The sequence below is a fragment of the Vigna unguiculata genome, unplaced genomic scaffold (assembly GCF_004118075.2).
Source record: "Vigna unguiculata cultivar IT97K-499-35 unplaced genomic scaffold, ASM411807v1 contig_641, whole genome shotgun sequence".
Taxonomy (NCBI): Eukaryota; Viridiplantae; Streptophyta; class Magnoliopsida; order Fabales; family Fabaceae; genus Vigna; species Vigna unguiculata.
Window position 1 is genome coordinate 31,549 of NW_021011364.1, and position 17,569 is coordinate 49,117.

Sequence of the window (17,569 nt, forward strand, 5' to 3'; positions counted from 1 at the left end):
GATGGACATTAAAACTCTTATGCGCGCTAGATTTGTTCCTCCCTCCTATAGGAAGGAACTTATTTTGAAGCTCCAAAGGCTTCACCAAGGTCCTATGAGTGTGAGTGAATACTTTAACGAATTAGAGTCTCAAATGCGTAGGGTTGAAATAAAAGAAACTAACAAAGAGAAAATAAAAAGATTTGTGAGTGGTCTTAGGAGAGACATAAAAGACCAAGTAGAGTTGTATGAGTACTCCACTCTTGAAAATGTTTTCACACTTGCCCTTGGGATTGAAATTCAATTGAAAAGAAAAAGAAGGGCAAAGAAGAGTTACTCACCCAACCACTACTCTAGTCCCTCATGGAAGGGAAATGATAAAAAGAAACATGATAAGTTCCCTTCTAACTCTCATCAAGAACCACCAAGTAAAAGTAAGTCACCAAGTGATCACATTCACCATTCCACTTCTCAAAGATCAAGTTCCATTAAATGTTTTAAATGTTTGGGTTATAATCACATTGCTTTAAATTGCCCAACCAAAAGGACCATGATCTTAAAGAAGAGTAATGATGTTGAAAGTGAACACTTATCTCCCCATTCTCTTTCAAAAGAATCTTTTTCCTCTAGTAAAACTAAATTTTTTGAGAAAGACCCTATGTTATTAAGGCGCATGATAGGTCAAGATCAAAGTGAGCTTGAGCCAACTCAAAGAGAAAACATTTTTCAATCTAGATGCAAAATTAACAAATGGGTTTGCTCTCTAATTATTGATGGAGGAAGTAGTACCAATGTAGCTACTAGCACAAGGTTGGTGGAAAAGCTTAGCTTAGAGACCATTCCTCATGCTAAGCCCTACAAGCTTGCTTGGATAAGTAAAAAGGGAGAAATAGATGTCAATAAACAAGTCCTAATTAACTTCTCTATAGCAAGCTACAAAGATGAGGTGTTATGTGATGTGAAGTCACATATATCTTACTAGGGAGGCCATGGCAATTTGATAAACAAACTTTACATGATGGTCATACCAACCAATACATTTTCTTCATAAATGGGAAAAAGACCACTTTACAACCTCTATCACCTCAAGAAGTTAATAAGGATAGAAATATAATAAGAAAAGATAAAGAAGAAAAAGAAAAGGGGCAAGCTTTCACTAAGGTGTTACTTGCCTACAAAAAAATTCTTCCAAAGCAAGATGTGCATCACCCTTCTTTCTCTTCCTAAGCTAAAAAGGAAGGCCCAAAGCACAAGCAAGAGAGGAAGAGTACTCTAGAAAATAAAAATGGCCTAACCAAAGCTAAGGGTAATATCCTTAGAAAGGATGGAACAAGAGCTCAAAAAAGGGAGGCGCAAATCCTCCCCCAAATCAAGTCAAGCTCCATCTACAAAGGCTTGAAGAATTTGTGGTCAAATTCTCTCCAAGGAGGGGAGGATGATGAAGGATTGACCCCCACCAAGGATGGAGGCACATGCTTAAGAAGACTAAGCATGTTTAGAAAGGAAGTTCACTAATCTTTCATCCATTTCATTTGTGTTTGTTATTTTTGATTCCCAAAGTTGACTTAGTTGAATCAACTTCAGTTGACTTGTTGACCTTTGACTAGGTTTGACTTGTTGACTATAGTTGACTTGACTTAAGCCAACATGCTAATCTATGTTTATTTTCTTTGAGGTTAATTAGGAGTAAGAAAGCAATGCTAGGTGGCACATGGTGATTGGGGAGCATAAATGATGTGGAGGAGAGAATAAAGCAAAGGCATAAAGCATAAAGTACAAGGCATGAAGCAAGTGTACCTATGTACCTTTGGTCTCCTTTTTTTTTTAGCACACTTTGGCCACTTTTTGGAGACATATGAGACACATTCTTTGTCTCCTTTTGTGCTAGAAAAAAATTAGCCTTGCACACACCATAGTTAGCTCCTTTGTCTCTCATTTTTTGTAACCTTATTTGACCTAATTTCTAGAAGCTAGGATTAGTTTTTTGTAGAGACATCCTTTGTAAGACCCGTAGAATTTAATTAATTAAATAAATAATTAATTAATAAATACGGGAGGGGTAATAATTATGACATTAAATTATGGTTGGTATGACGTGGAAAAGTGCTAGCTCATATGGTTGAGAGCACTTTGATTGTGCGAGAGGACTTGGGTTCGAGTCCTATGTATGCTAACTTGTGATGTTATGGTTTTGTTATTTAAATTTATGAAAACATGTTCTTGTATGTTGTGATACTTGAATTGTGATGGTTAGCATGAAACATGATTGGTTGAAATGGTTATGCACTTGAGTGGTAACAAAGGGGTCATGGGTTCAAACCTTGGAAAGGCTAAATGGAAATTATGCTTGTTTTTATTTTGCTAATGGTGACTTTAGAGGGAAATGGGAAAGGTTAACAGAGGCAATGGGAAGCAGTACGGCCAAGGGGGGGCTGCATTCCCATTCATGATGAGAGATGGAGGGTTATTAAAAGGTAAATGAAATTAAATTCGTTTTAATATTTTTAAGTAACCTAAAGTACTAGTTTAAAAGGAAAAAGTTGGAGTTTAGGCAAGGTTTTGGCAAGGCTGAACCTAGACTTAGAAAAACAGAGGCAAGGGTGAGTGAGAGGGGCTGACGTGAGGGAGTTGAAGGCAGAATTGAGGGAAACCAAGGGTGGCCATTGGTGATCAAGGGAGAGCTTCATCAATTGTTCTAATTTAAGCTAAGGAACCAGGTTAGGGGAGCTTTTACGCGTTAACTTTATTTTTAATTTGAATGGCATGCTAAATAGGGTAATTCATGCGTTGATTAATTTAATTCTGATTGGTATGCTGAATTTGGTATGATTATGTAGGATTTGTATATTCCATTTTTAAAGATTGTGATTCTGGGAAATTTCCAGAATTAGTCTGGTTGGTGGTGAACTGCCGCCAGACTATCTTTTCCTTCCTAGGCCAATTTAGGGTTCCTATAGAGGAACCACCTGCCAGATATAACATAAAATAGATAATTTGACCACTGTTAACCAATTCTTGCTTAGAGTTGACTGGTTGACCAGTTTGACTTTTGGACTGTCCATTGAGAAGCGGACATGTGGCAACACTTTCTCTTTCCAGAACTAGGGTTTGGCTGCCTTGAGGTTGTCGTAAGGTGCGTTTCACAGAGTCGCGAGTGGTTCAGCGGGTTCATGGTGGTTGTCGCGGTGACTGTCAAATTGACGGAGTGCTAGTTTGAGGGAGGTCGCGACGCCAGTTGCTAGTTGTTGCAGGTATGGAGGTGCCACAGTGACCACAATTTCTCTCACGACGTAGGGGGCGCCGATGTAGGCGCGATGGAGGCACAACAGAGGCTCGACGACAGCGCGGAAGTGACAGGTTCGAGCTCCTGGAGCGCGACGGTGGCGACGACCTAGCGTAAGCGTGACGATGGTGTCCCGAGATGACGCGATGCAGCTCCGTGGCGATTGATACAAGCGCGAACTCCGACGGCAGCAGTGGGGTCTGCGTTTTGACGATGGCGCGAGGAAGAAGAGGGTGTGGTGGCTTCGTGCTCGTGGATGCAGTCCGCGGCCGGTGAGTGCAGTTCGGCGTGGTGGTGACTGCAGGACGCGTGGAGATGGCGATGCAGTCGTGGTCTACCGGTGCAGCAGCGGTGACGGGGTTTTTCGGGGTGAGCGCATCGTGGTGGCTGCGCTCCGGCGTGAGCAGCGGTGGTAGGACTGGTTCGTGGCGGCCATGAGGGATGCTGGCGGCGAGAGAGTGGTGGAGAGGGAGAAGGAGATTAGGGTTAGGGTTTTGGTGGTGTGAGAGAGAGAGAGAAAGTGATGAGGTGGCGTGTTTTGTTTGGTTATTTGAGTTAGTGGAGGATTGATGAGGTGGCAAACTGTGAGTGGTTATTATATTAAGTGAGGGATTGCTACGTGGCGAAATCTGATGAATTAGATCTTAAGTGACATTAGTGGTGCAGCTTAGTAAAAAGGAGGGGTGCAAAGCAGAAATTTAAAGTTAAATTATAGAAGGGGGTGTAAACCTGAAAACAGGGGGTGCAGCTAGCTCTAGAAATATTTTATTTTAATAATAGATATTCCATTTGGAAAAAGGGGTGCAAACATGAGAATTGGGGGTGCATTTAGTACGTGAACTATTTCTCTCCAAAAATTCCTATTTTGGGACTTAATTTATGAATTAAAATATTCATTATTTATATCCTTGAGGACCTAAAATAAATTACACTTGCATTATTAAACTCAAGAATATCTAATAATAAATTTGATGCAACTAATATCAAATTTGTAAGCGCAAAAATAATATTAAATTCCCCAAAAGTTAATTATTGAATGTGAACCAAGGTTCGACTCATCATAGCTTCCAAGCGGTCTGGAAGCGGCAGTGCCTGGCGGTACGTGTCCCCCGCCAGACGATTTTTTACTGCATCAGTATTGGTGTTGTTGATTCTCCAGGCGTGATCTACGAGGCTTTTGGTGATGCTTCAAAGGTGGGGTTGCTGGAGTTCCTTGAGTTGTGGCTCGGAACGTATCCCTTGAGTTGTGGCTCGGGATAGGGGTTAAGCACGTGGTATTCCTTGAGTTGTGGCTCGGAATGGCATCTCTTGAGTTGTGGCTCGGGATGGCGGATGAACACGAGAAACCCTTGAGTTGTGGCTCGGGTTGGCGAGTGTGGCCGGTATGAGTGTGCTGGTTGTGGCCAGTACGGATGGGTCCGGATAGATTGCCCTCCTCAGTTGTTGGCTGACGAGTTTGGTAGTCTTGGGACGATACGGCTTTGCTCGTATATGGGAACTCTACCTGGCGTTGCGGTGTATGATCCGTAGCATGTTTTCCCGCACGTGCTCTATCGGTTGTGGCCGATAGGTATGGCAGCAAGTCACCTTGAAGTAATCATCAGACGATGTAGAACACAAATAAACGTATTGGAGATTGAATTGAGGGAATATAAACATAGAGTAATGTGGAAAGTTAAGTTAAGTGTTGTGATATGTAAGCAGGTTGAGATATGTACATGCAAATATATATATATGTTTATAGCTTTGTATATATATATGTGATTTTATCTGCTAAGCTCACCCTATCTGCGTGTGTGTGGCGATGATCGTGTACGCGGTACACGGGAGCAGATGTTGGTGATGCAGGTGGCTCTGGTGCAGCTTAGTTGCGGAGAGGGGATTGACCTGGGAAACTTTCATATGTATCTATTTGTTTTTGAAAACAATTGTAAACCCTGAGGGGTGACTTGATGTTATTGAGGTTTTAGTTTTGTAATGAACACTTTTAATTTATCCGCACAATTAATAAAGCTTTAAATTTTCCCGCGTTTTGGGAAAATGAGGTATTAATAAATGCGCTGTTTTTATTTATTCCATATTTGATTTATAAATTAGTAATATCCTGACGGGATGTTACATTTGGTATCAGAGCAATGGTTTTCAAAATGATTTTGGGGTCTATGGGGAGTGAGCATACCGCGTTACGTTTGTGTGTCTAATTGTCTGTGTTATTAGTTTATTTCTGGATATGAAATCCTAATATGGGCTGTGTGTGTGAACCAGCTATAATATGTGGCGTGCACGAGCTATGGCTAACAGGAGGAGGAGGAACACCGCTGGAGCTGATGACATAGCTCAGGCGATCCATCGTATGGTGGACGCGATACAGCACATAGTGGCGCCACCCAAGGCTGTAGTGGCACCTACTCGGCCAGTAGCTATGGAGGATTTCATGAAACACCGGCCGGCCAAGTTCTCTGGCAAGGCCACTCCTGACGAGGCAGATGCTTGGATGCGGGAGTGTGAGAAGATCTGTAGAGTGCTGGGATGCACAGATGAGCAGAGGCTGTTGTTTGTCACGTTTCTTCTAGTGGCAGACGCAGAGTATTGGTGGCAGGGGATGCAGCAGTTGATGCAGACCCGTGGGGAGCAGGTGACGTGGACTGTCTTCAGGACGAGGTTCCTGGAGAAGTACTTTCCCGACAGTGCGAGGCACGAAAGGGAGGCAGAGTTCCTTACTCTTCAGCAGGGGACTATGACCGTGGCGGCTTATATAGAGAGGTTTGAATACCTGGCGCGTTTCTACACTGTAGAGGTTACTGAGGAGTGGAGGTGTAGGAGGTTCGAGGGCGGATTAAAACATGAGATACGCCGCTTCATTGTGCCACTTCGGATTAGAGAGTTTCCAGTTTTGGTCGAGCAGGCCAAAACTGTGGAGCAGTTGGAGACTGGGTCGAGTAGTGGGGGGAAACAGCAGAGGACTACCTCAGATGTCAGACCTCAGAGGAAACCTTATAGCAGACCGCCGACTACCTGGGGAAGATTACGGTGTTTTAACTGTGGCGGGGAACACTTGAGGAGGGATTGTACTAAGCCTGCCAGCAGTACAGGTGGAGGCAGTAGTACTGGGAGGTGCTACGCATGCCAGCAGACAGGGCACTTTGCACGTCAGTGTCCTAACAGAAGACAAGCTGGTGGTGCGCCAGCTACGAGACCAGTAGGAGACCGACCAAGAGCACCGGGGCGTGTGTTCGCTTTGACGACCACAGAGGCGAAACAGTCAGGTAATCTTTTGCAGTTTCTATGTTTGTTGTGTGACCACGAGGTATTGGTGTTGTTCGACTCAGGAGCCACTCATTCGTTTGTGTCTAATGAATGTGTGAGGAGGCTCGGGCTCACGATGCGAGAGCTGGGGTGCGAGCTTTTAGTGGCGACGCCAGCGTCTGGAGAGGTATCCACCACTTCTATGTGCGTGGGGTGTCCTATGGAGGTGGCAGGCCGTAGGTTCAGGTTGAACCTCATTTGTTTGCCGATGGAGGGTCTAGACGTGATTCTGGGAATGGATTGGTTGTCGAGTAACCATGTCGTCATTGATTGCGGGCAACGTCAGATAGTGTTTCCTGAGACGGTGGGGCTAGAACTGATCTCGTCTAATCAGGCGGCGAGAGAGATTGAGGCTGGAGCTACCTGTTACATGATTGTGGCTCAGGCAGAGAAGATGAGCACGGTCGAGCAGATTAGCAGGATCCCGGTAGTGGATGAATATGCAGATGTATTTCCGGATGAGATTCCAGAACTACCGCCTAGCAGGGATGTAGATTTCTCCATTGATCTCATCCCTGGCGCTGGGCCAGTTTCTATGGCACCGTACAGAATGGCGCCTGCTGAGTTAGCTGAGCTAAAGAAACAGATTGAGGATCTGCTTGAGAAGAAGTTCATCCGACCGAGTGCATCACCGTGGGGAGCACCAGTTCTGTTAGTGAAGAAGAAAGATGGTAGCTCCCGGTTGTGTGTTGATTACCGGCAGCTGAATAAGCTAACGATAAAGAATAAGTACCCGTTGCCGAGGATTGATGATCTGTTGGATCAGTTGAGGGGAGCTGCGGTGTTCTCAAAAATAGACCTGAGATCTGGGTATCATCAGATCCTTGTCAGGCCGGAGGATGTCCAGAAGACAGCTTTTCGATCACGGTATGGTCACTACGAGTATGTAGTGATGCCTTTTGGGGTGACCAATGCGCCGGCTATATTCATGGATTACATGAATAGGATTTTCAGGCCATATTTAGATCAGTTTGTAGTAGTGTTTATCGATGACATTCTGATCTACTCCGAGAGCAGAGAAGAACACGCAGAGCATCTGAGAGTAGTATTGGGGATTCTCAGAGAGCACCAGTTGTATGGGAAGTTGTCGAAATGTGAATTCTGGTTGGAAGAGGTACAATTCCTGGGCCATGTGATCTCAGCCCAAGGAATAGCCGTTGATCCGGCGAAGATAGAGACTGTGGTGAAGTGGGAGAGGCCCCAAACAGTTTCAGAGGTGCGGAGTTTTCTGGGTTTGGCAGGGTATTATCGACGGTTTGTGGAGGGTTTCTCCAAGATGGTGAGTCCTCTTACACAGCTTACGAGAAAGGACCAGCCTTTCTCGTGGACAGATGAGTGTGAAGCTTGCTTCGAGGATATGAAGAGGAGACTGACCACCGCACCGATATTGGCAATCCCTGACACGACTAAAACATTTGATGTGTATTGTGATGCCTCGTATCAGGGGTTAGGCTGTGTGCTGATGCAGGATAAACGACCTGTAGCTTATGCATCGAGACAGTTGAAGGTGCATGAGAAGAATTACCCGACACACGACTTGGAGTTAGCGGCAGTCGTGTTTGCCCTCAAGACATGGAGGCATTACCTGTATGGAGCGCAGTTCCAGGTATTCAGCGATCATAAAAGCTTGAAATACTTGTTTGATCAGAAAGAGCTGAATATGAGACAAAGGCGTTGGATGAAGTACTTAAAGGACTACGACTTTGAGCTATTGTACCACCCTGGTAAAGCTAATGTCGTAGCGGATGCCTTGAGTAGGAAGAGAATTCATGTATCAGCTATGATGATTAGGGAGTTGGAGCTGATAGAACAGTTGAGGGACATGAATCTGGGGTTGGATATGGGGCCTGGACAGATACGATGCAGCATGCTGAGGATCACGAATGAGTTCCTAGATGAGCTTCGGGTGGAACAGGGGAAGGATCAGGAACTGCAGATGATAATTGGAGAGTTGGGCACTGAGAAGAGGAAGGATTTCCGAATGGGCAGCGACGGGATCCTACGGTTCAGGGAGAGAGTGTGTGTTCCAAACAGCAGGGTTCTGAGGAAGATGCTCCTAGATGAGGGGCATAAGAGTCGTCTTAGCATACATCCGGGTATGACTAAGATGTACAAAGATTTGAAAGCCTCTTTTTGGTGGACGGGTATGAAGACGGATGTGGCTGATTACGTCGCTTCTTGCTTGGTATGTCAGAAAGCGAAGATAGAACACCAGCGACCGGGTGGTATGTTAGAACCTCTGGATATTCCACAGTGGAAATGGGACAGCATTTCCATGGATTTCATCACTCACCTGCCGAGATCAGTGAAAGGACACGACTCAATCTGGGTGATAGTAGACAGGTTGACGAAGTGTGCTCATTTTCTGCCGATTAACCAGAAGATGAATATGGATAGGCTGGCGGATTTGTATGTGCGAGAGATTGTTAGATTACATGGAGTGCCAGCGAGTATTGTGTCAGATAGAGATCCGAGGTTCACATCGAGGTTCTGGCAGTCGCTGCAGAATGCTTTGGGTACTCAGCTCAGGATGAGCTCCGCCTATCATCCTCAGACAGATGGACAGTCTGAGCGGACTATACAGTCGTTGGAGGACCTGTTGAGGACCTGTGTTTTAGACCATCTGGGTACATGGAGTGATGTGTTACCATTGGTAGAATTCACGTATAATAACAGTTACCATACCAGTATTGGAATGGCTCCCTACGAGGCCCTGTATGGTAGGAGATGTAGGACGCCATTGTGTTGGCAACAAGATGGTGAGGCAGTGGTTCTTGGGCCAGAGTTCTTACAGCAGACCACCGAGAAGGTGAGGGTGATTCAGGATCGGATGCGCGCGACTCAGAGCAGGCAGAAGTCGTACGCGGACAAGAGGAGGAGGCCGCTTGAGTTTGAGGCAGGGGACCACGTATTTCTTAGAGTTACCCCTACTGCAGGTATTGGCAGGGCACTTAAATCGAGGAAGCTGACACCTCGATTCATCGGACCATATCAGATCATGAGGAGGATTGGTCCTGCAGCGTACGAGATGGCATTGCCACCACACTTGGGAAACTTACATAATGTTTTCCATGTGGCACAGTTGAGAAAATATGTAGCCGATCCCACACATATTCTGGAGGATGACGATGTGCAGATACGGGAGGACTTAACCATTGGAGCCGGACCAGTGAGAATCTTGGATTCTCAAACGAAACAGCTCAGAGGGAAGGAAATCAAAACCGTGAAAGTCCTATGGGATGAGGCAACTCAAGAAATGACATGGGAGATGGACGATGTCATGAGGCGGTCCTATCCTCATCTCTTCACTGGTAAGTTCTCTTTTTCGAGGACGAAAAATTTAAAAAGGGGGGAGTATTGTAAGACCCGTAGAATTTAATTAATTAAATAAATAATTAATTAATAAATACGGGAGGGGTAATAATTATGACATTAAATTATGGTTGGTATGACGTGGAAAAGTGCTAGCTCATATGGTTGAGAGCACTTTGATTGTGCGAGAGGACTTGGGTTCGAGTCCTATGTATGCTAACTTGTGATGTTATGGTTTTGTTATTTAAATTTATGAAAACATGTTCTTGTATGTTGTGATACTTGAATTGTGATGGTTAGCATGAAACATGATTGGTTGAAATGGTTATGCACTTGAGTGGTAACAAAGGGGTCATGGGTTCAAACCTTGGAAAGGCTAAATGGAAATTATGCTTGTTTTTATTTTGCTAATGGTGACTTTAGAGGGAAATGGGAAAGGTTAACAGAGGCAATGGGAAGCAGTACGGCCAAGGGGGGGCTGCATTCCCATTCATGATGAGAGATGGAGGGTTATTAAAAGGTAAATGAAATTAAATTCATTTTAATATTTTTAAGTAACCTAAAGTACTAGTTTAAAAGGAAAAAGTTGGAGTTTAGGCAAGGTTTTGGCAAGGCTGAACCTAGACTTAGAAAAACAGAGGCAAGGGTGAGTGAGAGGGGCTGACGTGAGGGAGTTGAAGGCAGAATTGAGGGAAACCAAGGGTGGCCATTGGTGATCAAGGGAGAGCTTCATCAATTGTTCTAATTTAAGCTAAGGAACCAGGTTAGGGGAGCTTTTACGCGTTAACTTTATTTTTAATTTGAATGGCATGCTAAATAGGGTAATTCATGCGTTGATTAATTTAATTCTGATTGGTATGCTGAATTTGGTATGATTATGTAGGATTTGTATATTCCATTTTTAAAGATTGTGATTCTGGGAAATTTCCAGAATTAGTCTGGTTGGTGGTGAACTGCCGCCAGACTATCTTTTCCTTCCTAGGCCAATTTAGGGTTCCTATAGAGGAACCACCTGCCAGATATAACATAAAATAGATAATTTGACCACTGTTAACCAATTCTTGCTTAGAGTTGACTGGTTGACCAGTTTGACTTTTGGACTGTCCATTGAGAAGCGGACATGTGGCAACACTTTCTCTTTCCAGAACTAGGGTTTGGCTGCCTTGAGGTTGTCGTAAGGTGCGTTTCACAGAGTCGCGAGTGGTTCAGCGGGTTCATGGTGGTTATCGCAGTGACTGTCAAATTGACGGAGTGCTAGTTTGAGGGAGGTCGCGACGCCAGTTGCTAGTTGTTGCAGGTATGGAGGTGCCACAGTGACCACAATTTCTCTCACGACGTAGGGGGCGCCGATGTAGGCGCGATGGAGGCACAACAGAGGCTCGACGACAGCGCGGAAGTGACAGGTTCGAGCTCCTGGAGCGCGACGGTGGCGACGACCTAGCGTAAGCGTGACGATGGTGTCCCGAGATGACGCGATGCAGCTCCGTGGCGATTGATACAAGCGCGAACTCCGACGGCAGCAGTGGGGTCTGCGTTTTGACGATGGCGCGAGGAAGAAGAGGGTGTGGTGGCTTCGTGCTCGTGGATGCAGTCCGCGGCCGGTGAGTGCAGTTCGGCGTGGTGGTGACTGCAGGACGCGTGGAGAAGGCGATGCAATCGTGGTCTACCGGTGCAGCAGCGGTGACGGGGTTTTTCGGGGTGAGCGCATCGTGGTGGCTGCGCTCCGGCGTGAGCAGCGGTGGCAGGACTGGTTCATGGCGGCCATGAGGGATGCTGGCGGCGAGAGAGTGGTGGAGAGGGAGAAGGAGATTAGGGTTAGGGTTTTGGTGGTGTGAGAGAGAGAGAGAGTGATGAGGTGGCGTGTTTTGTTTGGTTATTTGAGTTAGTGGAGGATTGATGAGGTGGCAAACTGTGAGTGGTTATTATATTAAGTGAGGGATTACTACGTGGCGAAATATGATGATTTAGATCTTAAGTGACATTAGGGGTGCAGCTTAGTAAAAAGGAGGGGTGCAAAGCAGAAATTTAAAGTTAAATTACAGAAGGGGGTGTAAACCTGAAAACAGGGGGTGCAGCTAGCTCTAGAAATATTTTATTTTAATAATAGATATTCCATTTGGAAAAAGGGGTGCAAACATGAGAATTGGGAGTGCATTTAGTACCTGAACTATTTCTCTCCAAAAATTCCTATTTTGGGACTTAATTTATGAATTAAAATATTCATTATTTATATCCTTGAGGACCTAAAATAAATTACACTTGCATTATTAAACTCAAGAATATCTAATAATAAATTTGATGCAACTAATATCAAATTTGTAAGCGCAAAAATAATATTAAATTCCCCAAAAGTTAATTATTGAATGTGAACCAAGGTTCGACTCATCATAGCTTCCAAGTGGTCTGGAAGCGGCAGTGCCTGGCGGTACGTGTCCCCCGCCAGACGATTTTTTACTGCATCAGTATTGGTGTTGTTGATTCTCCAAGCGTGATCTACGAGGCTTTTGGTGATGCTTCAAAGGTGGGGTTGCTGGAGTTCCTTGAGTTGTGGCTCGGAACGTATCCCTTGAGTTGTGGCTCGGGATAGGGGTTAAGCACGTGGTATTCCTTGAGTTGTGGCTCGGAATGGCATCTCTTGAGTTGTGGCTTGGGATGGCGGATGAACACGAGAAACCCTTGAGTTGTGGCTCGGGTTGGCGAGTGTGGCCGGTATGAGTGTGCTGGTTGTGGCCAGTACGGATGGGTCCGGATAGATTGCCCTCCTCAGTTGTTGGCTGACGAGTTTGGTAGTCTTGGGACGATACGGCTTTGCTCGTATATGGGAACTCTACCTGGCGTTGCGGTGTATGATCCGTAGCATGTTTTCCCGCACGTGCTCTATCGGTTGTGGCCGATAGGTATGGCAGCAAGTCACCTTGAAGTAATCATCAGACGATGTAGAACACAAATAAACGTATTGGAGATTGAATTGAGGGAATATAAACATAGAGTAATGTGGAAAGTTAAGTTAAGTGTTGTGATATGTAAGCAGGTTGAGATATGTACATGCAAATATATATATATATGTTTATAGCTTTGTATATATATATGTGATTTTATCTGCTAAGCTCACCCTATCTGCGTGTGTGTGGCGATGATCGTGTACGCGGTACACGGGAGCAGATGTTGGTGATGCAGGTGGCTCTGGTGCAGCTTAGTTGCGGAGAGGGGATTGACCTGGGAAACTTTCATATGTATCTATTTATTTTTGAAAACAATTGTAAACCCTGAGGGGTGACTTGATGTTATTGAGGTTTTAGTTTTGTAATGAACGCTTTTAATTTATCCGCACAATTAATAAAGCTTTAAATTTTCCCGCGTTTTGGGAAAATGAGGTATTAATAAATGCGCTATTTTTATTTATTCCATATTTGATTTATTAATTAGTAATATCCTGACGGGATGTTACATCCTTTGGTATCTTTTATTTGCTTAGAGGCCCCTAAACTCTTCTATATAAAGGGTGGTCCTAGACATGTAAAAGGGTTGAAGATTTTGAAGTAAAAACACTCTTGTGTCTCAACCATTTGTGAGAGTTTCCTCCCTAGGGAGTGAATACTTTTAAGCCTTATCTTGCATAGCAAGTGGTGGCACACATCCACTCATCTTCAAGGTTGCCATCGCTTCTAGCCTAGCCTTGTAGTGGCGTGCTTCTCACATTTTTACCATTTCTTTCCTTTCCATTTTATGTTTTCTTCTTCCTTTAATTGTTCTTGGTTTTCTATGGTTTATGTGCTTCCCATTTCCTTTTTGTTTGAATCAATCCATCATCTTCTTCTCTTGAGCTTTGTGAAAGGAACCTTCACATCTAGATAACTTGCTATCTTAATGTCCAGTGGGAATTTCACTTAGCTTTCTTAATCAACTCACACCATATTCATTAATCTTCTAAAAGAAAACAAGATAATCCTTCATCATTAGCAAGCTTCTAACAAGGATAAACGTGTTGGTTCATCTATAGCACAAGTAAGGATTATTTGTGTTCCAAAATATAGAACACAGTTCACAAAATTTGAAAAGCAAAGAGATAACAATATGCTTGAAAATGATCGAAGATTTCCTTTTTACCCACTAATGATCAAGATGAATGAAGTATGTAACCTTTACTTTATGACAATTTTCACTTAATTAAAAATTCTAACGAACTTTTCTGTTCTTTAAAAAGGTGTCTGATTCTCATTACTTGGAAACACCGGTAGCAAAAACAATTTAACATCAGAGCTTGGAAAGACCTTGTTCATGGCAAGCTTTCTGTTAGAAAAGACTAGTTAGGCTTTCATACAGAGAACAAAGTTCTCCCAAACACTTCAATCAAACAAGGTTTTTAGAGACGACTTACTCGCTGGTCTAACCATAGCAAGTCTCTGCATTCCTCAGGTACAACGTATAATAGTATATTTATAACTCTACACTGATAAAATCACGAGATTTTTTTATTTCCTTTTCACATAGAATTTAACCAGCTGCTTGTAACAAGAGAATTGTTACCTTTAACTGTGGATACTGATTAAGAAATTAAAATAATGAAATGGTTTATACCAGACAACAATCAAGAGAAAATATACCATTACATTCTTTTGATAAAACTCATTTTTAATTCCTCAAGAAATTCTATTGGTATTGGTTATGTAAGTGCTTTGCCCTCACTAACCTTGGTAATTCCTTAAATGATCTTTTGTCTAATAGGTCACCTATTGTTTGGATTTCAGAATTTCCAAGGTGTTGGAGCTTCTATATTTATCTAGACGTCTCATATTGGTGATTTGGGACTTACACTTATAAGAGTAGATCGTGTGATCGTGTGATTGTTGTTGATCCTACTTGAAACCCAATGTGTGTCTTGAAGCACTTTAAATTTTTTATAAATTTGTTCTATAATATACAAATAGAAGTAGCATTATTGGTATTTTCTAATTTATAAACTGTTATCCACTTAATTGTTTTCTACTATGTTAGTAAATAAATATTATTTGAACACCTTTGACATGTTTGATAAATAGATTTTAGATTTTTTATTTTTAAAAAAATATGACTTTACCGGCGGTTACAACTGTAGCTAAGGTATTAAATATAATGATTTTAACCACCAAGTATTAAATATAATTTTTGTAAAATTCCCTTGGTTACAACCATCACTAAATTTTTTTAATTTTTGAATTTACTGATGATTACAACTGCCGCTAAGTATTAAATATACCTTTTTTAAAATTTACTTAATGGTGGTTAAAATCGACTTTAATATTTTTGCTGGCGGTTATAATTAACCAACGTTATGATGCTTTGTGACGTCAAATTCCGTGTTAGTTATTTAATCGACGAAAAACAAATAGTGACGGTTCAAACCACCACTAAATTATATATCAAACTGACGTTAAAATTTAAGATTTTAGGAGTGTTAGGTAAAACATAATTATAATAACCACAGTTACAAGGGAGAATTTTTCTCTTGATCCTTCTAAATTCTTAATTAAAGATTTTATTTTATTTTAACAACTCACTAATAAAAAATTTACTTGCCGTTTGAAAGAATTTATATAAGTGTATAATTTTATAATTTAATAATATTTTTATTATAAATATATTTTTTAAATTATTACTCAATGAACTATAATTTTTACAATTTTTCTCTTTAAAAGGTAATTATTTACATTTCCTCTTTATTTTTGTGTTAATTATTTTAATTAATATTTAAAATATTAAAAATTTTCTTTTCATATATTAACTCATTACTTTTCAAGAAAATCAATGTGATTTTAATACTTTTGTAATACATTTTGTTGAAAAGGAGTTGAAAATTGGTATATAAAAAGAACTAAAATAAATATATTTCATTCAAAAGATAATTTTAATAATATTCTACTGTGTATTAAAAAAATCATTTTGGAGATGAGTAACATTTGAATCAAATATGTAAATAAATAATCATATATGTAATTTAAATTGGAGAAGTGAATTAGGTTTTATTTCTATTTTTTGGTATGGTTTAACCATTATTTTTTATATTTTTAGGACTTAAAATGAAACTTAAAGATAACATTTTTTCGTTATATTGTACTCAAAATTAAGGTGTCCAAAAAGTTATGTCAATCTTAATTGTACCAATTATGATTAATGTTTTATTTTTTGGAAAATTTAAAATGGTTGTTTTAATTCCAAATGTTTGTACATGTACATGATGATAATTTTTTTATATTCTATAGTATTTGTTAGTTAGTTTTTATTTTATTTGTGTTCTTGATTGATATCGTATCCATTGTTTCAGTCTGAGATAGTGGTGAGTATGGATTAGATTTTTAATGATAAAATCCACATACAGTTTAGATCTAAATAATTGGATTAGATTTTCAACCCAAATCCATTTCTTTAGCAAAACTAGTTTGGATTTTTTTTGAATCCAGATCCAAATATTTGGATCAAGATTTAAACTGAAAATTGGGATTGAATTTTTTGGATTATCCATATTTGAAAATCTTGATTTATAGAATGGATATTCAATCCATAAAGTATATAAGATGTAAATTAGATTGAAATCCAGATCCATTAAATGAATTTTAAATGGATTTGATTTTTAATAAAATGGATTTTAAATGGATTGGGTCAAAGCAAAAGTGGATTGGATCAAAAAAATTAGATTTTTTGTCTACCCCTAGTCTGAGAAAGAGTTTATATTTGTAGAAAAAAAAATAAGTAATAAATGTCTAGGAAAACAATAAATAAAGTCAAGAAATTCTTGATTTCAATTAAATTTAGCAAATGTATATGATAAAATAATTGAATTTGTTAAAGTTTTAGTATAATTTGTTAGAAAAATTAAATTAAATAATAAACTGATTGTAAGTGAAATTATTTGAGAAAAATGAAGTAAAAATTAAATATATAATAAAAATTTGAAAAAAATAAAGTTGATATAGTCCAACATTTAAAGTTTTTTTTTCTGACAGAATATATTTTTTTTAAGATCACAAATTCATATATTTCATTCGGTCTCCTCTTATATTTAAATACAGTAATAAAAGAAGTAAAAAGTATATAAAGGTGGATAAAAAAAATAACAGAAACAAAATAACAATACCATATTTTATGATTTCAATTTTTAAAAAATTCATACTTAAAATTGAACTTAACTATTTTCAAAGTAGTGGTAATCATATGTTTTATTCTCAATCCATTTGTATTTAGTTTCATTACTGTATTTGTACATATTATTATAAAATAGAAAAATAAGCTCATCATATTATTACTCATATATGTGCATAGTTAAGCAGATTTAATATTTAAATAATTTTAAAAATAAAGTCCTAAAATATAGATTATATTTTCAATTATATTAGAGTCTATTTCTTACATGAGTCTTAATATTTAAAATATTTTTAATTATATTTAAAGGATTGGTTTCACTTTGTATTTCCTGTTCCTTTATTTAGGACACATAAGGGGAATGTGAAAATAAAAAGGAATTAAGTGAAAGTTAATTAACTGGCTATACAAGGATGGCTTGATGGTGGTAATGACAACTCACCAATGACTAATGATAAGCTTGACCGTCACAATCTTGTTCCCAATTATGCTTTTCGTTCTGCAATCCATGACTGGCTTCAAAACCACTTATCTAGTGCTTTTCTCCCATTTTAATTGAATTGTATATCTACT

The 17,569-nt window shown here is 40.3% G+C and overlaps 1 protein-coding gene across 1 annotated transcript; it reads left to right on the top strand.

Annotated features, from left to right (window-relative positions):
- The first annotated feature begins 3,400 nt into the window (after positions 1-3,400).
- On the top strand, positions 3,401-16,208 carry LOC114172638. The gene is made up of 8 exons (XM_028056973.1): positions 3,401-3,534; positions 5,528-7,177; positions 7,313-8,251; positions 8,327-8,606; positions 8,721-9,879; positions 10,764-10,821; positions 11,472-11,694; positions 16,182-16,208. Exons 1-8 carry the CDS (start codon positions 3,401-3,403, stop codon positions 16,206-16,208), a joined length of 4,470 nt encoding a protein of 1,489 aa, XP_027912774.1.
- The last annotated feature ends 1,361 nt before the right edge of the window (positions 16,209-17,569 follow it).

Coding starts and splice junctions, on each gene's coding strand:
- LOC114172638 (XM_028056973.1), top strand. CDS start 3,401: ATGACGCGATGCAGCTCCGTGGCGATTGATACAAGCGCGAACTCCGAC. Junction 3,535..5,527: donor GTGGATGCAGTCCGCGGCCG/GTGAGTGCAGTT, acceptor TGTGTGAACCAG/CTATAATATGTGGCGTGCAC. Junction 8,252..8,326: donor AGACAAAGGCGTTGGATGAA/GTACTTAAAGGA, acceptor TGCCTTGAGTAG/GAAGAGAATTCATGTATCAG.